The sequence below is a fragment of the Oxyura jamaicensis genome, chromosome 1 (genome assembly GCF_011077185.1).
Source record: "Oxyura jamaicensis isolate SHBP4307 breed ruddy duck chromosome 1, BPBGC_Ojam_1.0, whole genome shotgun sequence".
NCBI lineage: Eukaryota > Metazoa > Chordata > Aves > Anseriformes > Anatidae > Oxyura > Oxyura jamaicensis.
In genome coordinates, this window is record NC_048893.1 from 149,993,780 (window position 1) to 150,020,169 (window position 26,390).

The 26,390-nt window shown below is 40.5% G+C and overlaps 1 protein-coding gene across 2 annotated transcripts in view; it reads right to left on the reverse strand.

Moving 5' to 3' along the window:
• IPO5 (importin 5) overlaps window positions 1-12,156 on the reverse strand; it is a 38,541-nt gene extending 26,385 nt beyond the window's left edge. The window contains exons 1-6 of one of the 2 annotated variants that reach the window (XM_035318974.1): window positions 12,086-12,156; window positions 11,936-12,053; window positions 7,972-8,052; window positions 1,856-2,048; window positions 1,271-1,373; window positions 939-1,035 (exon numbers count right to left, since the gene is read on the reverse strand). In XM_035318974.1, the coding sequence (XP_035174865.1) occupies window positions 939-1,035; window positions 1,271-1,373; window positions 1,856-2,048; window positions 7,972-8,052; window positions 11,936-12,025 (564 nt within the window). In that variant the 5' untranslated portion in view covers window positions 12,026-12,053; window positions 12,086-12,156. Of the gene's footprint in view, window positions 1-938; window positions 1,036-1,270; window positions 1,374-1,855; window positions 2,049-7,971; window positions 8,053-11,935; window positions 12,056-12,085 lie in introns of those variants that run through there. The other variant, XM_035318967.1, reaches the window with a different exon arrangement.
• Between the last annotated feature and the right edge of the window lie 14,234 nt (window positions 12,157-26,390).

Genomic DNA, 26,390 nt, shown 5'->3' on the forward strand with positions numbered 1-26,390 from the left:
TTATTATTTCCCTTTCACATTTTCCTAATAGACATAGGAATTAGTTTTTAACATTGAGTTTTGCATCTTGCTTCAAATTAAGGTGGAGTGATAAGATTCTCAGCACCTATGTCCTCCATGATACCAAAAGGTTTATCATATTATTCTTCTTGATGTGGCAAATATTCCAGTTTGTTCTGATTTTTTTTTAAAAAAGCTATTGTCCTCAGTTTCCCTTCCAATTTCAAATATGTATGCAAGTGTCAAAGTCCCATTTTTCAGAAAGTGTAATTTAAGTGTTTAAAGCATGCTTCTGTAAAGGCATGATTTGTGGCACTTTTCAAAATGTTACTCAGTTGAGTTTCAAAGGTCAGAAAAAGTAATCCATGGAGGAGCAGTAAACTGAACCCATATACCTCAGCAGGGTTTCTTATTGTTGCCCAGTATTCTCCCGAACAACAGAAACACTCTCAGAAGTACAATTCCCTGAACAAATAAGTAAATCCAAAGCCTTCCAGAAAAGCGAGGCTTGCCACATGCCCACAGAACTGAGTATGTATGACCAGTACAAAACGTATCTATTCTGTTAAACAGGAGGGCCAGAAACTGAGCTTAACAAGGTGTTTCTGACCACCCACACTGCTGGCTAAAACCCCTGGTTCTACTTCACATCACCACAACCCCAGGTACAGGTTTCTCCAACCATAACTGCTATGGAAGAGTCTTGGTCAAAGCAGTGTTGTATAAGCCAGTCAGCCAGCCTGAGGACCATGGAAAGGTTTGGCTCTTTTGTTTTGCTGTAGGCACAGTCAAGCCTCCCGCAGATACACATCATTCTTGGTAACACAATTCTCAGGTTGGAATTTAATGTTTTAACCTTAATGTCTGAAGCTGCTACTGCAGAGTTTTAATACTTGGGATGGTAAAAACGTTAACAAGCAAAAATACAAAGATCTTACTGATGGATGCTCTTGATCTTGCATACACTGAACCAGCATCCTCTTAATGACCTCCAGATAGTGCTGCTGCTGATTCCCAAAAATCCCAGGAAAATTCCTAAAAAGATGATACCAGAACATTAGTGAAAATTCACATTTCAGTCTTAACCACTGTCTTAACCTTATTCATTATTTTAGCTATAGATTGTAACTGTACATGCAAGAAGTCAGTAAACCACAATACAATAAAATAGCTTTAATATGTGACCATTTGTTAAGTAGTGACAGTGTTGTTATAGTTTTATGGCTACTACTTGGATAACCTGTGAAAAAGTGGCAGTCTGAAAGCTTACCAGAAAATATGCAGAGCAGCCTCACGCAGTCCAACATTCTGTGAGCTGACAGAGTCAAATAAGAATTTCAGAACTTCTGGCCACTGGTTGTTTCCATCTTCATCTAGATTAAATGCAAGGTTTTTAAGATAAGCAAACTAAGAGTGGCTAGACCTCAGTTATGCAAAGCAACCGTTCCACACTACACAAATTAATTTCAGAACAACTGATCTGAAGATGCACCCAAGTCACAGCATAAGATACAGCATCTCAGAAACACAGTGATCTCTATTTACCGCCATATACCAGTATTGGAAAGAGTACCTGGTGCAGATGTTCAGTGTAACATTCATCAGAATTTAAATGTAACTAGATTTCTAGAACTTCACACAATCACACCCAAACTCAAGCAATTTAAAAGGCAGAGTTAAAGAATCTTATTTTTATCTGGTCAAGGGTAACATAAGCAAACATTACATTTTATTTTAAACCCTGAAATCAATTAGTACAATAATCCGCAGAAGTCTACACAGCACTAGAGAACAAGAGATAAAACTGCTATCAATACATAAATATTTTGCCACAATATCAGCTTATATAAAGTACCTATTAAGTTCCTGGCCAACTCAGCGACAATGTCACAGATCTTCTTCCTCATACTGGACTGTGTTTCCAACTGAATGATCAACAGCAGTCCACTTTTGATAGAGGTCTGATCATCAGGTGAAAGAGCTGGATAAACTTCTTCAAAGGCAGAAGACAAAAGACGTCGTAGAAGGACAGCTGCCATTTGTCTAGCCTATCGAACGAGACAGCACATACATTAGTGTTTTGATACAAAACTCAAGAAAGCAGAGAAAAGTATTTCCATGAGTAACTGTGGCACTCCATTCTTTTTCTAAAGTCAAGTGGTTTATGTCATTTAGATAGTACTAGTGACCATTCACTGACCAAATCGACTAAAAGGACCGGAAATTTAGCACCTATTTTGTTTAGAGGGTTCCTACATACAAACAGCTTCAAATCTTTTTCTGTATTCTGTAATACCTGTCCCTTAACTGCAATGAAAAAGAACAATCATATTCTTCTGATGAATGATGACTGACATCATGCTTTCAACAATCAGTTTTCACAGTATAGACTTGTTTGGTGAATGCAATACCTCTCAAAAAAGAGATGACAGTTAAAATAGTAGGTAAAAACACTGTCAGAGACATTACTGTAAGCTGATGTTTCTGAACTATCACAGCTATTCCAATATTCAAAGAAATAATCATGAAATCCTCTAAGGTATTAAGCTTTATCTGGACCTAAACCTTGGACATATTTTGTGACAAGTTAAAAAACCTAGCTGCATTATAGATAGATGTGTAAATCACATCTTCCTGCTATTTTAAATGTCCCACTGGGATAAGTATAATCCAAAGGGTTTTTTTGGATTAACAGGTGACTTAATGGGAGAGTTTTGTCAGAAAATTAATCTGTAAGCCCTTTCTCAAACAAGGAAATTTCACCCTAAAGATTCAAGAACCTAGAGTGAGAATTTGTTCAAAGCACAGGATTACTTTGTCAAGAAGAGCTAGAGTTTTCAGCCTTTCACACATCTATGATAAACTGTTCTCCTTTAAAATTGAATTTGAGCATAGGAACCTCAAATACTACACATTACAATCATCTATGCTTCCCGCTTATATACAGCAATTTCACAGGAGTGTTGTTTACATATTTATTTACAATTATAAAAGAACTGGAAGCAAGAAGCATGGGTGAGTAATTCCAAATGAGTAGAACAAAACGTGCAGTAAAGGCAAAAGATACATGAAGCACCCTGAATAACTTAAATGTGTTGTTCACTAACTAGTGTTTCTAGAAGGACAAGCAGTAATTAAAAGGACAAGAGGTAATTGAAAACACCCCCCAAGCCTCTGAAGTTTACTCATGTAACAAAGTGTTACATGTTAAATCCTCACAAAAAATACCCTAGTTTCAAATTTCAAATACAAAATTCATATTTACTGAACTCTAATGCAACACATGCTATTTTTTTCCTAAATATTATTAATTTAATATGTACTTGAATGAAAAATAGTTTCTCTTGTGACAGCCGTTGGAATTCCAAAACATTCAGTGAGTAGCAGAACTAATGAAGTTAGATTTCTAGCAGATCTCTCAACTGAGCAAAGTCTCAACTTCTAACATATCATGTAAAAGTTGGTATTGCTGGAAAAAAATCACTGAAGATACCGTTCATGCTGTGCTTTGCAGTCTGCAGACTCAATGTGTATTTCACCCAAAATGCCTCTATGTCAGCAGAAGGGAAGGACCAGAACTGGACTTTGTTCTACACCCTTCCTCATCTCCTCCTCCACATTAGGATCAGCAAGGACCAAAGCCACCACATATATAGGATTAGTAGATCTTTCTTAGTAGATCTAAGACAGAATGTGAACAATCACAGTGTCTACCTGTGCTGTAGCTCCCATCATAAGCCAAGGTCCTCTAATATATCACAGAGGGACATGAGGTAGTAATGGAAAAGATTTTCCCCACTGCCACTGTGAATCCCACTAACAACTTGCCCAACAATTTTAGTAGTACTACAATATAATGGTGCCTCCCCTTTCCCCATCCCTAGAAGAATCAATATTGTGAAAGATTATTATACTCATTAGTAGTATGAACTTACATTAAAGAAGCCTTGACTGAGAAGCGAATGTGCTGGGACTAAGCAAAGCCACAAAAACTGATCCAACATCTTCCCATACTCAGAGCGTTGTGTTTCTGTGCATATTCTGACATCTTATAATGACTGAACTTACATTTATTCCTTTACTGAAGCAATCAATATGTAGCCAGACAGGGAATAGAGCTCATTTTCTTAAAACATGAATTCTCAAAGACAATAGTTTCTACCTCTGAAGAATTTAAAATATTGGGAGACAGAAAAACACTGATTGCAAGGTAAAACATGAGCAATCAGAAATACAGAAGAACACAAGATTTGTGCTACATGAGTTACCTCCTGTTTATTGTTGTTCCTGGCTTAGAAAAAATATTTCAAATTCCCTAAAGCAAATTCAAACTTTTGAAGGAGTAACAGAAGCAACCGACTTCTAAAAATAAACAGCAAGTTTTCCTCAGCAAACTTCCATCTATGTAAATTATTATTGCGAATTTAATTATTATGAACATGGTTGGATCAATAGCAGCTCTGGGACAGTTTCTTTTGCTTTAAAGATGCAAGGATACATATTTTTAATGCACACCAAAGGCCCTTTTATATTTAAGTATTACAAGATGTACACCCAAACAAGCATTTCAAAATAGTGTAACAGCTACCATTGCTTTTGATAATAAGAGGAACAGTAAACTCTACATCCCCAAATACGGTGTCTTCCAGTGAAGCACAAATAGAAAAATTCTCTCCTAGAACTGGATTCTTCGGCGTGTCTGGATTACTGAGATGCTTACTTACAATGGAAACGTCAGAGGTATTAACATAAAAATGTAGTCTTGATACTCAAATTTCAGTGCACTACTTCTTATCAATAAACTCTGTGGCGATTTAAAAAAAAAAAGATGTTCTGAGACTACAGATGGTAGAACCAAGGCACAAGAAGCAAACCCACTTGTTGAAGCAGGGCAGAACTACAGATTTGGGATGCTGTGTTCTACACTGGCATTCTAAGTATTGGGTAACCATGCCCTTTTTATAAGAAAGAGACCCTCTTGTGCATCTACAGACACTGATTTTTTTGCTGTTGTTGTTTTACTGTTCCTTTTACGTCCTCAAATGATAAAATTAAAATACTCATGGATGGAAGCAATCGATATTTAGGATGTGATCCAACAATGGACTTGCACAACTTCATTCGAGGGGTCAGCCCCAAGTAGAATCAAAGTGCACAGTGCCTGAAGTTCTCACACAACTCAAAGGGAGAACTGTGGTGCATCAGCAGCCTACAGGCTGCCTGCCTTCCCCTCCAAATTCTAAAGAGGAAGCTTCCCACAGCAGTTTTAAGATTAAGAAACACAAGCTGTGTGTGACAATATGGAGAGGGAAAAGAGAAAGGTCAGAGAAATTCTAAGAGGACTGAGTATAGCAAAAACCCAGCTTTACAGAGTTTCTTCCTGTATTTCACAGCCCTTGAAAATTCTCAACCCCAAGTTAGGACAAAATTAAGGACTGCCAGTCTAGAGTTAATCAGTGAGAAAACAAATACAGAAGAATATGCAGAGCTTCTGCTCCTCTCTCAGAGTTAGGTGATAAATCAAAACTGCAAAAGGAACAGCCTTTAACACTTGAGACACATCCTGAGAATCAAAAACATCAAATAAGCTGTGAATATATAGCACCTTTCTGTTCATCTCTAGAATCCAAACTTTTTCTCAGTGAGACTACAGGTTCAGGACATCAGGGACCTGGGTTCAAGCTGTGCCTTAGCCTGAGGTGGACCATCTTGCTCATCAGCTGGCAGAGAAGCACTCTAACTGCTATGCTGGGTGCTTCACTCCACTTCTGTGAACAGTGTTACCCTGCTACCAGGAAAGCATGCTATGAGAACAGAAGGAAAAAGGTGATTATTTCCACAGTGTAGGCATTTGGTTAGAAGAAGATAAACCTGTTATACAGCTAGTTTGTAAGAGTTATTTCTGAGCTGGTTTAATGTTTCTTTCCATGTCAGATACAAGCTGTCCTTAAGATGTGAATCCCTATTGCACTACCTAAATGCCAAAATGACTAGGTTGCCATCAGGATTGCCCTCAACTGCTGCCTTGCAACAGCACAGCCCAGTTCCAGCAAACTGGATGAAGTATTTTCTTCAACCCAGTTTTCATGGGATGGGGAAAAGCAATACAGACGCTTTAGGATGCCCAGGGATCTGAACCCAGGTTTCCTGTAGCCTGAGAAAGGTTTTGAGACTTCTTCCAGCAGCCTGTGTTCAGTGGTGCCAGCATGTTGTGTGTGTGCTCAAAGCAGGTGTACTAGGTCCAAGGCCCTACCCACTGGTGACACAAGCAAGGTTCTGCCCAACATCTGGATCTACATAAAACATGCCTAGCTGTCCATACCAGCACCATACTAAACATACACAGAATCCTTCCCTGCATGTCCATTTGCAATGTTTAAATCAAACATGTGATGACTCCACTTAGGCTATTAGGTGTTTGGGTTTACAGGGAAGAGAAGTTATTTGCAGATTTTATTAATCTGTATTTCTTGAGTCCAGCCCCTAATATATAGTTCAGTTATGAGCTAACATTAAACCTCTCTTTGGTTTGTACATTGGTGGAGTTAAATTGTCAAAATTAATCTACAAATGTTACCTTTTACCAAAGATGGCAGAGGTTACCCATTTGAGGGGAAAGAAATTACCTGGCACTTGAGCAAGATGGAAGCCAAGTCATCGGTAAGATTCTGAGTAAGTTTTAGACCTCAGCTATTTGCTTAGCTGACATAAGGGAGTTATATCAGTAACTATATGGAGCATGTATATGTTCACACAAGCATGACTTTGCAGTTGTCAACTCAGACTGTTATCAAATGCATTCAATACAAAACAGAAACTTGTGCATACAGACATGACTTCAGGGCATAACACCACCTTCTGAAGAAAAAGGAACAGCAGTAGATTTTATTTTCCATGGCAAATTTAAATACAGAAGAGACCTCTGAACTACTTTGTCATTAGAAACATCTCAGAGCAGCGGGATGGAAAACTACTCAGTTCTTATGCAACCAGTTGCAAGTATAATATTGAAGGATTGTCAGAATAATATGGCTTTGTAGGTAAACAAGCATCAGTATTAGTAAGCTGATACCTTCCGAGCATCGAAAAGCACAAACACCGTCTACCTTTAAGCTGATTACTATCTACCAGAAGAGATCACTATCCAGAAAGGAACCATGCTGTTATAGTCTCCTTGCAATATTGTTCAGAAATTCTACACAGTACATCCTTCTGGTGTTCAGTAAAACTCTCGATTTGAAAAAAGTCAAAGGTATTTACTTTTAAGTAGTTCTGAAGTTTGTAGTATCTTGAAAGCTTAGTGCTTCACTCCACATATCTAAGCAAATAATAGTTTCATAGTGAGAACTACCTGATCACTGAAGTGTGAGTCTTGACAAAATCAAATAACCAAAAGCCAGTTACTACACTACCACAAAAAAAAAAGTTTGACCTGCAAGTGCTTCAAACTGCAACACTGCTAGAAGATTTAATGAACGTATCTTCTCCAGATAAGGCAAAATGCAAAACGTAATCTGAATAAAATATACAACACGTGCTACCTGACCTCTCCCTTCTAATTTAAGAAGTTTCAGATGATATGTAAGCAATGTTTAACATTAGGGGTAGGACCTGAAAACAGAAGGCATTTCTCAACTATAATTCAAAGGAACATCACAATAACACTCATGCATTAGTTACACTTTTTTTTTTTTTAAGGAAAGAACCAATTGATTAAACAAAATACAAAACCAGAAAACAATGGAGATCTGAGCAGTCACTTATGAAAGACTATTTCTGAAACTAAATATCCTATATCAGGAAGTCTGATCTAGTGAACTTGGTCCCTTTACAAGTGTGCAGTAAATTAGAAGGGTTCAGTTAATGCCCAACTTGTTAATTTATCCCAAAATGACCATCGCTGATGTCTTCCCTTGTCCTTCTCCACGCTCCCTTGAAAAACTGCAGAATCCAAAGATTGTTGAGACATACCTCCTCAGCAGCAGCAGTATTCCTGATTGCTTGTAGGAGGAACGTGATCTTGGATTGACCTGGTATATTCTCATATGTCTCCTGCATGGAAAGAGATGCAATTTATTGTAAACAATTACTAGAAAACATGTGTTAAGCTTTAGTATGAATCGACCTTTGTTTTTAAACAACCCAACTTCAGTACCCACCCAGTTAATAGGAAAATAACTTTGCAAAAAAACTAGATCTAACAAAGTGAAAATTTCTGGCCTGCTTTAAAGCCACAAGTCAAATCTTAATTACCTGAGAAGACCTGTCACGTTGGAATAATGCATTACTGGCCACTTACAAGACAAGTTAAGAAGCACAACATAAAGGGAACACATATCCTCCTGGGAATCCATCCTGGCTTTCATCACATCAAAGGATTAAGAACTTCAGAAGCGTGAAACTAAACTAGGAACAATAGGTTAATACCCACTGACCGATCTATAGCTCATAGATTTGTTCAGTTCTTTTCCTGAATCTTCTTTTTTTTGCTTTTACAATGTCATGCGGTAGCCAAGTCACAACTTGGCTATGCATACTGAATAGGTACTCTTCATTTTATAACTCCTACCTGTATTTCAGTGATGTACTATATCCAAGTCAGTTTCTTAAATATCCTTCTCAAAGTAGAACTGAGAGAGAGATTACTTAGTCTCCCCTTAAGGGAAATGCCCCTAATAAAAGGTGAAGTTTAATGAGAAGTTCAGTTACCTTGCCTTACACTCTTCTGGCACACCATCTGTATGCACTGCGGCTTTGTTAGTTACATTGTTACTTAAGCACTAAAGTGAGATCATAAAATAAAAGTTTTGATACCAGAAGCACAGCATATGCGAGCATTATAGAATGGTAAATTCTTGTTTCTGATATACTAAATATAAGTAAGGTAAGATCAAAGGAACACAAGCTGAAGAGCAACTACCTAAACATTCAGAAATAGTTCTGTACTTACTAACTCTGAGTTCTATTTTTTATGGACACAAGTTTTAAGATAAACTACCCCACACTTTCCAAATATCAACTGCCCTAGTCTCAACTCAGTGAGCAGGCCCCCACACAATCCAGGTTCATTTCATTCAGTTCCCTGCCTGCCTACTTAACCCATACTCACCATAGTACCAGATCTTACTAATTCTCCAGTAAATTTGCATGCCCTTGATATTACACCTGCTATTTTCAATGATGCTGTTTCTTTATCACCTGTTTAATATCAGACATCTTCCTCCACTTTCTCTACCTGTTTCCTAGCAGGCCTCAGTCGCAGCGTTAACTCGCACTTCATACTCTCTAGATGCAATCAATGAGGCCAAATCCCCTAAGAATTGCATTTAATCTAATCATCTCCAGGGGACTGCAAAATTAAATGAGGTTCAGGGTCAAAACAGAAAGTCTTCTCAGATTAACCATTTCCATGAACATGTTTTAGTTTGTTTGTAAATAACAGTGCAATATAAAGAAATACAGAAACAAGGTTCCCTAAACGCAGGCCCAGTGTGGAGGACCTCAGGCTGTGGTTTCACAGATACCCGAATCACTGTAAAAGCTGGCTTCCCTCAAGCCAATTCAGATCACCGTGAAGTTCTTTCTGGAGTTACTTCACCTCACTGGAAATGGCAGCAACCCATACGGCTGTTCACTGGGATAATTCTGTCAGTCCAGCAAAGCAGATTCAGAGGATGCTCAAGAGCACCAGTGCAAGGTAGGTGAGAGGAAACCAAACCCAAAACCAGAACTGTCCCCCTGTGCTGTTGGAGGACCGCTCCCCTGGCTTTGCCCAACTTACCACAAGCCTTAGCTAGACTCCAACTACATATTCTGAACACTGCAACATCTTCAGCGTATTTTTTGTCCCTGATGGAATAAACTGGACAAGGTAGCTGCTGCTCATCAGCTTTGGACTGAGATACAAGTTTCTTACACAGTATCACTAAATTTCAAAATGTGCAAACTAGTATCTCTTACCTACATTTAATACTGTTGTTCTTCCAGAGATGAAAAATTAGAAGAGCATAAAGTCACTAAGACAAGGTACAGAAAGTTAAAAATATCAGAAAATAGAGATAAAAGTAAGAGACAGTTGTTTTTTTTTTTTAAGTCAATGAACAAAATTACAGTAGTTTTTTAATGAGAGATAAAATGAAGGACCCACGTTGGTCAGAATCAGCTAAGAGTACCTGCACAGACATATGCATATGTAAAGATTTTTCACTCCCAGCCTTTTTTTTTTTAAACAGCTTTTGCTATGCCCCAGCCCAACAAACAGGGATGACTCCACATCTCCATCTCATCTTCCACGTAACACACCCCTTGTCCTAAATTCAATGAAAGCCTAAGTCTGTTTCATTCAGTTGCCTACCCACCCTTTTCTCATTCTTGAGATTTTTCATTGGACACAAATAAAAACCTGCTATTCCATTTACCTTCAGCTATTTGAATCCCTACAATACTTAATATTACTCTTTAGTTAGCAGATTTTTAAAATGTGACTGCATTATCTGTTTAAGATCAGAATCCTATATGATTTTAGTAAGCAAATGTTCTAAAGCCTATGCAATACTTTCCTATTGTCCAAAGAGCCTTTACGTGCCCTGAGTGACCTGGTCCGGCCTGATGGTTGATGCTGCTTTGCACATGAAATTGCACTGCAGACCTCCCAAGGACCTTTCTGATCTGAATGATCCTAAGCCATGAAAATACTTTCAGTACACCTTGGAAATATGTGGAATCCAGTGTCAGATACAGCACAGTTAAATAAGCACAAACTGTGCTGCCTGCTTGTATTTGTATACACATTGATGAACTTGACAAGGCTTGGTAACCTGTCATGACAGTTAAGGTCTCTTATTCTGACTGAGTATAGTGCATATGTAATTATGAAGATTTAACAAATTCCAAACTGGTTCCAAGCAAGCCTCCAGTAAGCCAGTGGTAAAAACCTAACTTTCAGACTTCGTTTTCCAAGAACACGTTTTATTTCACAGGCGTTATGACATACAAATCAAAGCAAGTTTCTTGGAAAGCTAACATGTCATATGCTAGCACTTGTCATGATAAAGTTCAGAAAGTTGTGAGGAATGTTACATTACATGCCAGCACTTGGAAAAGTGAAAGAAACCCGGGTCCCAAGAAACAGCCTCCATTCCCCGTCTAGGAATGAGGGAGTACTACTACTTCTGTGGAAAGCGGTGGCAGAAATCGATAGTGTGCCTTTCAGGAAACCCGTGAGGCTCATCCTCCTCCCTAAATCACACTCCGGGAATGCGGACCGCAGCACCAGAGCCAACAAACCGCTTCATCCTTTGTCAGCCACCGCGCTGAACTCTGCTGACCGCCCAAGCGATGAGCGCGATAAAAGCCCCGTGCAGCGGGAGGGGGGATTCGCCCTGAAACCCGGGCGCTCGGCGTTTAATCCAGCGGGGGCGAGATCCCCCCCGGGGCCCCACAATGGGAGCCGGGCAGGGCGGAGGGAATTAAGGCGGCTTAGCCCCTCACAAAGCGCCGGGGCTCAAGCGGCGCGCCGGCAAAGTTTCTGCTGATAACGCTGACGGGTGAAGAAAACAAAAAAGGAAAAAAAAAAAGGAAGAACACAGCCTTCTTTTGGTCATAAAAACCCTTATTTTGGTTAAAAACCTCCCCGCTGACGGGGGTAAGGGGGCGAGCGGGGGCTGAGGGAGGAGGACGGGAGGGCGCTCTGAGGCGGCCGGGCACGCGCCCAACGGCCGCAGCCCCCAGCCCAACGGCCCTAAGGGCCCCAACGGCCGGCGCGCGCGGCGCCCAACGGCCACAACCGCCCCCCCCCCCCCCGCTCCCCGTCCGCTGCCGTCCCCTCACACGTGGGGCTCGGCCGCCTCCCGGCTACCAACCGCCCGCCTCCCTCCCTCCCTGCCTCCCTCCCTCCCCCCCCCGGGTGCCCGCTCGCCCGCCCGGCCGGCGTTACCTCGGCCTGCTTGCGGACCGCATTGTCCGGGCTGAGCAGGTTGCCCAGCAGGAGGTAGAAGTGCTGCTGCTCCTGCTCCGCCGCCGCCATTGCTGCGAAAGGCAGAGGGAGGGGGGGGGCGGGGACGGGACGGCACGGGGGGACGCCGGCCCCGCAGCCAGCACGGCCACAGCAGGCGGATCCGCCCCCGCCGCGCTCCGCGCCTTCCCATTGGCTGAGGAACGCGGGGCCTCGGCTCCCATTGGCTTACCTCCTCTGTGACGTCCTGGCCGCGGCTCCGTGGAAGGAGGTAGGATGTTCCCCCTCCCCCGCTATTAGTACTGCCTCCGCTTCTGTCATTGGTGCGTCTCCAGGCAGGGGGCGGGAGGAGGAGGTGGGAAGGCGTTCTGATTGGTCGGCCTCTCCGGTGAGCCGCTCGGGATTGGTCAGAGGCGCGGTCGGGCGGTGCGGGCAGGGATGGGCCGTGGCGGAGCCGGAGGGGGGTTAAAGGGGTAGCAAAGCGCGGGAGATCGCCAGGCGTCGCCTCGCCCGCTGGGTGACGTCAGGTGGCCCCGCCCGCCCCCGAGGCTGAGCGCGCGCGGGCCGCAGCCGCTGGGGCCGCTCAGCCGCCGGCCGTCGGGGACCCGGGTTCGAGTCTCGGCTCGGGCCGCGGCCTTGGCGTTGGGGTGAGCCCGGCGCCCGGCTCGGCCCGGTTGCGGAGCGTACACAAACACCTTCACCCGTGCATCGGCACGGCAGGTCTTAGGCACAAAGGTGTCAGATCCGGTCCGTCAGCCCTGCACAGAATCACAGCTTCACCTAGGTTGGAAGAGACCTCCAAGATCACCGAGCCCAACCTCTGACCTAACACTAACAAGTCCTCCACTAAACCGTATCCCTAAGCTCTGCATCTAAACGTCTTTTAAAGACCTCCAGGGATGGTGACCCAGCCACTTCCCTGGGCAGCCCTTGCTGTATGTGGCAGAGCTAGAGAATGATTTTAAGCTGCCTGAAAGCTCAGGAAGACCCAAAGTGAAGATGAATTATGAACGCAAGCATGCTTCCTAATATGAAGTGCTCTTCTATAAACCTCCTCAGGCCCTTGCTATGTGGATTAGGTGTTCACAGCTTGACAGAGTTTGAAGGTCCTCTTGGATTTGATCTTGAAATAAGCATGGCTTTCCTGCCTTTCTATCACCTGTATTTTTTATAAACTTCACTAACACTGCTGTCAGCTTTCTGTACGTAAACAAACAAATGCATTTTCTTTCATCTTAACTTGTCTTAATCATGATTTCACCATAAATCTGTGGTAGGATTGCTAGCTGAAGTATGCAGTATCTGATAGGGATTGAGGAATGAATGCAAAATGTACAATACAGTTGACTGGTTTCTTGCCCACTGTGTTTTTTTTCCATCTGTGGTTGCAAGAAGTGGGTTGTTACACGAAAACTATCCAGTCATCTTTGAGTAACAACTAGGCAAATGAAATTGGTCGTTTGCCCAAGAGCCAAAAAGCAGTTGCCAAATCATCTTTGGAGGGGCAGCATTGCAAGGGGCAGCATTAGAGCTCCCTTAGAAGGTGAAGGTAGGAGCAACCCAATGCAATTTATAAGAGGAAGCCTAGCAAGAGGGTCTCTCTCTATATGTGCATGTGATAGTATATGTAATGATCAATAAAGTCAGGTGGTATAATGCCTTAGGAATGCACTTGACTACGTTTCTCTTGCATATTCAAAATGTAGGAGGGAGAATTGCTGCTGGATTGAGAAGAATTTGCTGGTAAACCCAGCAGATCAGTGGTGTTCAGCCTAAAATACTGCAGAGTTTGGTGAAAGCAGATAAAAGACTTGGGTAAAAAGTAGCTAAGGTATTGTAAAGAGTCTGAAGGAATTTGAAATGTCACTAATGCAGCGTGAAAGTCTGCCAAGTCAGGTGCTCCTTCTCACATGGGACGAGTTCGAAGATGAAGTACAGGAAGCAGACAGAAACTATACTAAAGAAGCAGCTATCAGCACCAAAGATGGTTTGAAGAAGTACATGAGAGGAGCTCAAACAGATACAGCCACAAAACGCTGAGCAGCAGTGTTGGTGCTGCTGGACATTGCCCAGCTTCTGCAGTCTGTCTCAATTAAACTGAGAAAAAAGGCAGTACAACTACTAAAATACATTCATTGTTTTGAAAGAAATGAAGGTGCTCATTAAATAGCAGAAATCAAACAGAATACATTGACCTCTTCTAACAGCTTAGTCCCAAGAAATGTGTTGAATTGTAGTTGTTCGAAAGGAAATTTATTGGTGTTTTAAAACTCTGCAGACAGATCAAGAAATTGGAAATTCAAATCTTCAAAAAGCTGTAACTTTAGGGGAGAGCCCATTCACCTTCACAACTCTGTTTATGAATGGATTATAAAGAAAGGGAGAGCTGGGAAAGAATGATTTTATTATACCTGAAAAATGCCGTGAGGTATGTGCCAAAGTAATAGATGCGGGATAACAGACAGTATGAGGAGAGGTGCCTCAGACTGTTGTAAAACACTTTCTGACTGATTTATATGTGAAGGGTTTGACATGTATATATTACAACTTTCAGAGGCAAAGAATGATGAAGGAAAAGTAGGTATGTGCCTGAAAAGAAGATAAAGTAAAATAAACCTAAACCCAAACCTAGTTACTAAGCATAGCAACAGGTCACCTGTGTGCAGAGTCCTTCAGATGTACTTCTGTATCAAGAGATCTACCATTCATGTAAAGTGCCTGTTGATGGTCCATATGGACCCGGAATCCTCCACATATCAAAAAATGCAGTCATGATATCCTGAAGGGCCAGGGAATAATTAGAAAAGTTCTTGAAGGCAGATTTCCAGCAACAGTCAAACTGAGTAAGCTGATGTCAGTAGCAAGCTATGCTCTAGTGGGGGCTGGCCGAAGCTATCTTGGCACAGAGTGAGCTATCTGCTAAGAGAACACAACATCTGATTATTGTGCTGGCCAAAATTTCGGGTAAGATAAAGAACTACAACTCTGTCTGTAATGAGACTACAGGTTTCACAAATCCTTCATTCATCTTTTTCTTTCATTCAGAGCTCAGGAAGGGCACAGCAGTCTGGTTCCCTTACCCAAAGCATGGGGATGGGGGGAATTCTTGCTCACAATAATAGACTTGGCTTTGGGTACAGGAAATGTTGCTCTTGCTGTCATGGGTGCTAAACCAGCATTGCCAGCATTTCTGTGAGAAAAATTCTGTCATCAGTTTTATGGTGCGCTTTTTTTGTTGTTGTTTTGTTTGACATTTTCAGAGGTAGCATAAAGCATGTGACTTTCCCCTGTCACCAGCTGACTTGCTAGGAAGGCTGAGTGGAGCACTTAAAGCTATCTTGCAAACGTGTGTAACTACAAAGGGTGCTAACAGAGACAATACCCTTTCAACTCTTTAATACAAGAGCCCCGACTCCTGGTTTTCTGCTGGTTTTCCTCATTGAAAAGGCACAGCTGGGCTTGATGGAGGTGATACAACTGTGCCTAGACAAGATCTGAGAGGAGTACCAGGGTGGCGAGGGTGCTGGGAGTCTGGAGAAGTGCCATCAACCAATCAAATGAGATCCAACATTCTTGGGTGGGAACTTTCAAGAGTCATTGGGATGGTTAATGAGCTTAATGACAACACAGAGAGACTTCACAAGCAGGTGAAGCAGCAGGGTCACTGCAGACCCTACGCATTAAAGATTTTAAAAGCTATAGTACATATCAAGAAGCTTTGAACATTATGTAGAGCTGGGAAGAGGCATCTCTAGACTTTAGAAGATAACATTTTTGTGTGGATTTCAGAAAATTTTACTCTGACACTGTGCCTGGCTTATCATAAGACAAGATGGATGTTTTACTGAACAGCTTGAACAGTGCCAAGTGCTATAGCCTGCTGAACGTCACTAAGCTGAACGTCACTTGCAAATCCCACTGGAGAGATAGAAGTTTGTATTCATTATGCAAATAGGCCTTTGAGTTCAAGACAAGACCATCTGATTTCATTAATTTAGGAGGCACCTTTCCAACATTTATGAACCAAGTGTTTATAGGACTGCATGATTCAATGCATTGACAATATAGAGGTGGGGAAGAATGCAAGAAAAGGAGAGACATCATTATCTAAGAGACTAAGATGAAGACATAGGATTAGCTTGTACCAAAAATGATTTTTAAAAAAAGGTAATTCATAGAGTTCCTGTCTTAGAATTCAGTTTAATACCATATAATTCAATTAGTATTGTGAAGATTTGTAGATGACTTCAGTGGTATTGTTGCTTTTATTAAGACAGTTTGTCAAAAGCATGGGTCTGACAAGTTGGTCTGAATAGAGCCTTGAGGCTCTGAGCAGAGTAAAGAAACTTTCTGACCCTCTCTGTGTTAGTCCAGACTACAGTAAAATACTGGAACCATGTGCCAGTGCTTGACATGGAGAGCTGTGGATGATGATTTTCCTGGCATGGAAAGGGAACATTGCTCTAAGACACACGAAATGATGATGAAGAGAATTACTCCAAAATGAGTACATTAACATTGTGTGGGCCATTAGGTGAAACACTATTTCCTCAATCACAAATTCAGGCTCTTCAGGGAATAAATAGCAGTGAGATTTTTGTCAATGTCCCATAATATCCACAGTAAATGTCCTTTATCCCTACAGGGCAAAGCTTGACAATCTTAAAATTAATTCAATACGGAAGAATGCAGTTTTGAATGAGTGAATGTTGGCAGGTCTTATTACATATTTATTTATTTGGCAATTCTCTGTTCTTAAAGCATCTTGCCAGGCTGAATGGGAGTAGGCAGATTCACAGCCATTTTCATATATTTCTATCAGTTACTCACTATCCTTCTCACTTTATAGCACATTTTATAAATGCAGAGAACAAAAACAGAGATTTTTTTTCTGAGGCAATGAATAAGATATTGTGGAATACCTTCTGAACTCCTGCCAAAATTGCGCTTTTCCTACTGAAAAGAGTGAAAGTTGCATGCTGTATAAAGGCTGTAATAGCCTCCTTGTTGTCTGCTGTGCTTTGTGCTTGACGTTTTATCAGTTATTATTTGGAAAACAAGCAAAATGTTAAAAACCATTGTGAAAAGCCACTAGTACTATATTTAGGTTAGCTTGCCAGAACTGAAGATTTAGCTCAGCAGAACTGATTCTGACTTGGTGTTGCACAACTTTTCTCCTTCCAGCTTCCCTATGTGTAGAGAAAAGAGATTGCCAAATAGTCAAAATTCAACCCATTTTGCTATATTGATAGAAGAACAGACATTTCAGCAGTACTTAAATTTGCAATTGTTTATGTGTTAGGCAGAAAATTAATTGGTTTGGCATATTAATTGGCTTATAATTGGGAAATCTATTAGAAGGAAGCATATTCTGTAAGTGCATAATTATGACACAGTGCATTTCCAAATTACCAAAATTTACATGACCTAAGCATGCCTTGAATGTAAAATCTCATTTATTCTGTTTTATACCGTAAATCTCTTGCTACTTTTTTGTGTATAACATATTAGATTCATCAGATTTATAAAGTTGATCTACCGTTAACCTGTTTCAACACATCTCTGAAAGAACTCTTTCAGATCTTCAGACTAAAGAAAGCATTTATTGAAAATTCGAAACTACCAATATTAATAAGAGATTAAGAAAAACATGAAAGTGTGAGCCACTGTAAAAAAGGTATGAAATGACCCATATGAAAAAAAAAAAAAAAAAAAGAACTGAAATTCAATCAGTGAATCAAAATCTTTGGTAAGCAGGTGAAAGGACATAGGCACACAATACAGGCGCAAAATTAGGTATGATTCTGTCAAGTGACAGAGTAGTGAAACTGCCAATGTAGTCTTGGGCTGCTCTAACAGAAGCGTTGCTGGCTTGAAGGCAGAGGCAATCATTGCTGTGGAAGCATCACCTCCTGTAATCACAGGAAAGTAGTAAACATAAGCACAGATTGCAGGTTGCGTATATGGCATTTCCATTCCCTTTGATGAAAATTGAATGTGCTTATCACAGTGAAGTCTCCAGCCTAGAATTAGGGGACTGAGAGCATGCATTTAAAAGGAAAAGCTGTAAGAGACAATCGGCAATTACTGTGGTATATATGACAAACATGAATTACACTGTTGAGAACTTCATGAAATATTACGTATCTTTACACATGGGCCAAATTAAATAATAATAATAAAAAAAACCTTCCTGGAACTTCCTTGGCCATGTATGTAAGTAACTGGGCTGTAATGTTGATATAAGACCTGGAATTTGTTTGCATAGGAAACCTTAACTTTAGTGTTTTCCAAATCCAGAGTGCATGACTTTATGAACTTGGAAAATTTTCTGAACTATTAAAAAAAAAAGTATAAAAAATCTACAATGTGACATCTGGACAAAACATTGTATACTATGGGCTTCTCTCTGACATGGCTTTCTAGTGAGTGAGTTTTTGATGCTGACCTTTGTTCCTGGCCAAAGTCAGCTCAGCTCAGGTGCGCTTTTGCAGAGCAAAAATCCTGCCCAACAGTGTGCTACAGGATTCTCATTATGATAATCATTTGCAAGACATTTTCTTTTAAAAGTCATAGCAAAACTCTATTCTGCACGTATGAATTGTGATTTTTTTTAAAAGGTTGAGCAATATCTTTGAAGGGTTCTAAGCTGAAATGTCTTTTTCCAGAGACAGTTATGTCATATAATTGCATAAAAAAATTCCCCAGCTAAATTTTCAAGGCCTTCCACACAGAGACGTCTCAAAGGAAAACTAGTAGGAAGTTGTTCATGTGGTCAAAACAAAACATTGTCCTTTAGTCCCATTTGTGGAGATGCGTAACTGTTCTGTATGAAATCTTTATGAACATGGATGATACAATGATGAAAAATTCTAGTATAGGCTGTAGAGTCTAATAAAATTAAAAAGCTGCTAGGTGTGCCAGCTGTCTTTGTATCTTGCTTTAATTACCTTTTCATTTAGAAGGTAAGTAGTTATGTCATCTCACATAGTGCTGTCATCTTCTGCCCACTGCATGCCATTCTGGCCTGTGGCTCTTGTGTCTGTTAGACACCGAGTATGAAGTGGCATCGGTTCCAGTCACTTACTTTTCATCATCCCTTAGAAACTGAAAGTTGTTCCCAAAGAAGAATGAAGGTCAAGTTGTTTAATTAAAATAAGATTTATTTTTTTTTCTTTAGCAGGGATGGAGACCGAGAACAGTCTGCAAGACATGCTGAGCTCTAAAGAGTTTCAGTTTAATCTAGTTTAGATTTAATTTAGTTCTAATTGCCCTGAATACCAAACTTATCTTACAAGTCTAGAAAGTACTTTATTTTTCTTCTTGTCTTGTTTAGCTTTCTAACATTGTATTTCTCATGCTCTCTTTAATCAAATGCTATCATATGCTATCTGTAGTACAGGTATCTGTATTCTCTGCTTTCCCATTGAATTTATTCATTTGAAGTCTGTGATTCTTTTTTTATGCCAAAGGTAGGGCACAATATTTGTCATTTCAGTCATGCTGAAAAGATAATATTGGAACTAGAGCAATATATTGTTGGTTCAAGCTTACTATTTTAGAAGAAGTGTACTTCTTTTCTCTATGCATTTTTTTTTCTGCCCATTACATTTTCTAACAAATTCTCCTCCTCCAGCTTTGCCTGTAAACATTTCTGACTATGTTTTTAAGAAAAGCATTTCAAATATCTCTTTGTTGTGCCTTACACCTTAATTAGTTTAAAATGTCAGGGTGCCATGGTTTTAGTTTGCATGTCAATTGTTCCTTACTGGCGTAGCAGAAAAAATCAAGCTTAGTTTCTACAGCAACAGAAGCATGTTTTAAATTGTCTTCTCTTGTTATAGGAGCCATTTGTTCTGATATTTATTTTAATATCATTTGTAAATAAATGTAAATAGTGCAAATATTTCTTATTTGTTTATTTATTAATTACTTTTTACTGGTGAGTTGGTGGGCTGAGTACCTGAGCGTATATGTTGGGTTTTTCTTGGGATGCTTTTGTAAAACATATTACCCTTTTCTTGTTTTCTGTCTGTGGAGGAGATTGAAAAAAAGAACGTGAGCTATGAAAAACTTACACAATATCATCCTTATCATACTCTGAAAGGGGGTGATGTGTCAGTAGTTTACTGTGAAGCTTTTTTTTTATATATATATAACAAGAAGATGAAAGACAGACAGATGTTTGATGAAACAGTTAATGAAAAAGAATGATGCTTGGAACAGCTGATAAAATAACTGCCAGAGGGCCATGTCCTATTGATAGAGGGTTTATCTGTTTCAGGTAAGCCATACTGCAGGTAATAAATACTGACAAACAGTAATGGCCATCTAAACAAAAGGTTTAGAAATCACTGCACCTTTGATTGCCCTTAACAGAACAGTATTTTCTTGATTTTGACAGAATCAGGTTATATAAAGGTCTTTCAGGGAAAAGCATATTTATCCAATGAAAGTTTGCATTGGGACAGGGTATTTAAATTCTGATAGCTTCAGTAAATACAGTCAAATTAATATTTTCCAACATTTCTACTGTCCCTAAAATTCAGCCGTAACAATGGTCAAATAAAATGTTCGGGGAAAAAAAAAAAAAAAGAGTGAACATGTTTTTTTCTTCAAGATTAATGAAGGAAAATTGAATAAAAATTATCTGCAGAAAAGCACAATAAATTGCAGAACAGTATCCTGCAGGTTTTTTCCTATTATTTCTTTCAATGTTTCCTGAGATTACTTTTTCTATTCTTTTATTCCATTTTACTTTTTTACTTGCTGGTACAAGTCCTTCAAAAATTTGGCAACAGGCACATTCTGTTGTTCTTAAAAATTCTCTAAGGGAACTAATGGCACACTGAACCATCAGAAAACTGTCCCAGAATTTTCCCCTTAGGCATACAATGTAGTGTAAAGAGAAAATCTATGGAATTAGTGGATGTGTGATGTTTTACCTCTGTGTTTTCTGTGCTTGTTATTTGTATGCTGGTCATGAACAGTCACTCTTTTTGTCTGGTGTGATCCAAGTTTCATGTCCTGGATGTGCTATAATTATAGAAGTCTTCCTAGGCAACCCATGCATAGTTTAATAAGTGTCTTGTTTGGAAAAAAAGGGGCAGAAATTGAGCCATTTTCATGACACTTGCTATATTGGGACTCCCTTGGAGCCATAGTCCTGAATGAACATGCTTTCCTTGGGAGTATATAATTCTGTTTCGGAAAATCCTGGGGTATTCAAATAACAAAGATCCAAAAGAAAGAAAAGAATAATGAGGTACCCTTGAGAAAATTCAGAAGTGGCAGGTCAAGAACCTGTAACTGTGTTCAGATTCTTCATGTGAGTCCAAAGATGTTCACTTCTGCCCTCTCCCCAGCACACTTTGCTCCCCTGTGGTAAGGCATGCCTCCTTAGACAGAGCACAGCCCCCTCTAATATCAAGCATCTGGTGCATTCACATCTGGAATATCCATCACAGAGTGATGACAAAGCATCTAAGATTCTAAACTGGAAGCATCTGGGCAGAAATCTTTCTCCAGCCACTAAAAGTAGATGACTGAAAGTTCCTTCCAAACATGAAGTTCTCCTGATTTCCCATGAAATGTCTGGTGTTGTTCCCATTACAGGCAGGATGCCAGGTTAGATGGATTTTAAGCTGAATTCAACATGGCAATTTCTTCTTAATGGGAAAATCATTAATGGGTTCTTGATGAGAAAATGTGTAGCATAATGAGTTGGTTGTTTTTGAATTACAGAAAGTATCACCTGGAGGGTATCTTGAAGTTATTTTCCCAAAGGAAACACTCTTTATGCCAGAACAGAATAAGAATTAAAATGGATTGCTGCTTATTCTTGGAAATGTTAGGCAAGAAATCAGCATGCTGGCACAACTGCATCTTGCTTGGTGCTTAGAGTTCTGCAGGCAACCAGCAGCTCTGCCTTGGTTACACGGAGTGGTGCTCCCACATCTCAGGTGTCATTTCCATGCCACAGTGAGAGTTGTCTGATTAAAGCATCTGCTTGTGAAGCAAGTGTCTCAAGAACTTTCTTGAATGGCTAGATCTAGAAAGGTGTGAAGATTCAACCAGAAGAAAATTATTTTCCTGCTTAATGTAGGACTGCCAAGATTTTTGTGACAGATAATAGTTCATTTTCCAGGTAAAACACGGCCTAATTTCTGTGATAGCAGCAAGCAGCTTTGAAGATATGACAGGCAAGGTGTGGTTGCTTTGGCTATAAGCATAGGTCTTGATGTTTTAGGCATGAAAATGCTTGGCACCTGTAAGAGACATGCATGGCCACCAGAACCATCACCCATCTGGCGTCAGATGATGGGGCTCTGAGGGCCACCAGCTCTGCCTCTCACATACCTGCCTCATACCCAGCAGTAGTAGCTTCAGCTCTGTGGCTTGGTTGATCTTTACTTCCAGGTGTCTTATGCTATGTGAGATTTATTTCCATGTCAAAGCCACTCAGAGCCCATACGGCAGGCTCACTCTTCCCTCCAGCAACGTCTCCACCTTCCTTGAAGTGCCTGTGATTATCAGCCCTCTAGTTGTTTGCAGTGCCTGGCTGGGCCGATGGCAAGCAGCCTCCTTCAGGGTTGGCAGCAGGCTTTTGGAGCTCATAAAGAGTAGTTCTCCATTGCCCTGGAAGTGCCCAGCACCTTTAGGGTCCATGTTATCTTCAGGGGATGCTACACTTGGAGGAGCAAGAGGCAATAGCAAGGCTATGAAAAAGGGAGCCATGAGTGAGGAGGCCTTGCAAGCAACACAGGGTAAACACAGACAACTTACATTTCATGGCCAGGGTCAGTCACACAGCAGAGTGGGGACATCACGGATGGAGCAGCTGAACGATCGCCCCAGAGTGCTGGGCTCTGTGGACACTTGGGATGCTCAGACAGTGGCTGCTTCTAGCTGGGCAATGCCCGAGCACTCACAGAAGAGGGAAATAGCACAAATAGTTTTGAAGAAGGATCAGAAAAAGGGGATTTTCTTACAAAAGTGCTACAAATACATGGCTGGGGTTGCTTATTTGGGCTTCTAGATTATGAAACTTGACTAAATAATTTTCCTTCAGAATGATTCCCTGCTGTGAAAGAGCCTTTACCTCAAAGACAGCTTTTGAGATTACCCAGATTTATTTTTTATTTTTATTTTTTTTTTGAGGAAACCTCTCTGAAGCCAAAGGCTTTTTCCTCCCTTTTTCTTTTTTCCTATGGATTAAATCCCAAACAATTTTATACAATCAGAAAGTCTTCCAGTAAAAACCTATGGTCTGTGCACGTATCCATGCCACATGGGAAAATTGCATTGAGCAGCTACCAGTCAGTGTATGTGCTTTGGAGCTAACCAAACAGCATGAAATACATGTGTGGGTCTCTTGGGTGATGCTGGTGGTGAACTGGTGGTGTGCCAAGTGTTTAACGCTCCTGGGGCGATGACTGTTCTTCTGGACAAATATACTCTGCCAGATTCGCTTTATGGATTGCATTGACTGATGGTTTATTTATTTGCCAAATGAAATATCAGTTTTATTTGCCAAATAGAGTATGTAAATCTCCCTGCTTGTCAGCTTGGGTGTGTTGGGTATGATTTTACTGGCATGTGTTGGTTGCTTGCTGCTTTGTTGTGCTTTGAGAAAACTTTTGACTATGGCTACCGCTTCGTATTTCTTTGCAATTAAATGGAAAACAACTAGTGATTAAATAAACATTGCCATTAAGCCTACACATCTGCACTAAGACAAATTTAATATCAATGAACTGGAAACTGCTGGTTCTTGAATGAGTCCAGATCCTCTGTCGGTTGCATGGGAGCTGAGAGAAGGAGGGCTGCTTTCCTCCGTACTTGCTGGGCCTACCCAACCTCCAAGAACTGTCGCCAGCTCCATCATGGACTGGGAAACACTGAGTGTGATTTGGCAAGTTCCTTCTCTGGCTGGGTATCTGGAGAGTCTGAAGTCCCATACCCTTGTCTCTGTGCTCAGAATTACAGATATCCTGCAGAGGGGTTCACTGCTATGGAAACTGATGCATAGACACCAGATCCAGCTTGCACAGTCCATCACTGGGGCTCAACTCTAGGAAATGCTGCAGACGTGCCTGTTCAGACATCAGCTGGAGAACTGAAGTGGTAAAGTCGGCTCCATTGAAATAACCAAATGAAATGCTAAGAACTCTGTCTGCAAGACAGTGGTTTTCAGTGCCACTTCTTAGAAAGGGAGAGGGATGTCTTGCTGAACAGGCCGTGCTGGATTCTCTGTGGGCTGAGGTGCAGTCATTGTGGTCGCATGCTAAGGACCTTTTGCAAAAGCCTCCTCTCCCTCTTCCTGTGAAGCAGGTCTCCTGGAAGAAGCATCACCATGGAAGCCAATGAGCTTGGTATCCGGTGCATCACTGGGCAAAGGACAAGAGGAAGAGACATCATTAATAAATCAACTGTGTCCTTACCCTTTCTCTCTGTCGGTATGAGATGAAAGGATTTGAGCCATAAAGGTACTTCCTTCTCTGGTATCTCTAAGCCATGAAAAAGGGGAAAAGATGCTTTCCCAGTTTTCAAGGATTGCAGGGAGTCTTTTCAGTGGTGGAAAAACCACCACCCTCTCCAAAAGCTTTATTGAATCCTGTGAGAAAGCAGTAGAAATGCAGAGGACATTGCAAGAGGTGCCAATAGCAGCTGACCAGAGCGGAGGAGCTCTCTGCCAGCGGGTGAGGCTCGTTCGGGGTGGGGTGTGCTTACTTTTGCCATTTACTCTGTGCAGGCTGATCTCACAGAATAAAGAATAGGGCCAGGCATGCATTCATTGCTGATAAAATGTGACACTCAAGGTATGTGTCCTTTGTACACATCAGCCGTGCTAAGCCGCCTTGCTCTGCCACTGCATTACAATTGCACTGGCTGATCTGAGGGTTAGATTTCCCCTTCCTTTGTCTGCTTTCGTCCAGCTCCTTCAGTAACCCTCTGGTGTGTATATCCTTTCTTGTCTCTGATTTGTGGGGATTTCTCTTTTCTATTGAGAAGAATAGTAGTAACTCAAGACTGCTTTCTGCTTGGCAACTTTAAAAAACATCTCGTTGTAAAACGTCTTTTGGCCCATGCAGGAAATATCAAGAAGAGGTGTTATTTTGTCTATGAAATACACTATATGCCATCATATTCTTTATAATCCTGTAGTTATTCTCAAATAGCAAATTCTAAATAAATACTTTTTCTTTCTTGTCACGTTGAACACATTGCAGAAGTGTAACATCAGTAAAGTTTGTGAGAAACTGTGACGCCGAATGATACTTTTGAAATAGTTCCTTGTGCATATATTAGGAAGTTTTACATTCACAACTCTTTTGTGTTTTTCCTGAAATTCAGCTATGTCATGCTCCTTGCTAGTTTTGACCCTGTAGGTCGATGAAGTCCTTGAAGTCACTGAAGTCATGGATCCTTGTGAGCACAGAGGTGCTGCCCATGGCAGGATTACAGACTTTGTTTGCACTCTGAGGTTAAATATAAAGAGTCACCCACAACAGTGCTTAAAATGTAATACAAACTCACGTGGAACTCAGCAAGTCCTTCCAACAGGCTTTCAGACGAGCCCCTGAGTTTTACTGTATTCCCCTGAATGTCAAGGCAAGTTTCCCTTGTTGTGTTCTGTTGTACTTGTAAAAAAACCTTTCTTCAACATCAAAATGAAATGTATAGTCCACAAAGTTCATAATCTTTTCTGCTGTTTATTCTAGTTTGATTCTCGTGTACACTTATTTTATGGGTAATAATAATAATAATAATAATTTAATTTGTTCTTTACACTATATCTCTGCTTTTTTGTAATAATGGAAACCCTTGAAAACACTAATCACCAGAAGCACCTCTGTTCCAAATACCTTTTAAGTAATAAGGCTTACAAGCTTTTCTCTCCAGAGTTATTTCAAAATGTCAAAAGAAAAGTTATTCTATCACTTTAGCTATAGCAGTCACTGTCTCAGATAAAATATATATTCTATTTCCCTGTCATTTGGATCATTCAATTGGATATATTTTGTAATTTTCCTTTTAATTGGAATTTCTGCTTATTCTTCTTGAGAATTATTGTGCGCCTAACCCCATAATTTCCAAGCTAATGTGTATTAGTGTTTTGTTGGCTGGCATTATGATATTAAAAATCTTTTGAATTCTTCTTTTACTGGTAGTTGAGTCATCACCAGAGGCATTTCCTCTGAGTGCAAAAATGGAATTACTAACCAGACACAGTAAAGTTTTAAAAATGTAAATAGTATTAAAAATGAATGATGGCTCACCACATGAACGTCATATCCATAAATAGAATATTTTGACTGTTCATTAAGATTTCCTTCTTCCTCATTTACTTTTCATTTGAAGTAGCTGACAGAAAGAATCTGCAAGACGGAATGCAGTTCAGGTTACTCTTGGCTGTTAAAAAAGGAAGATAGGT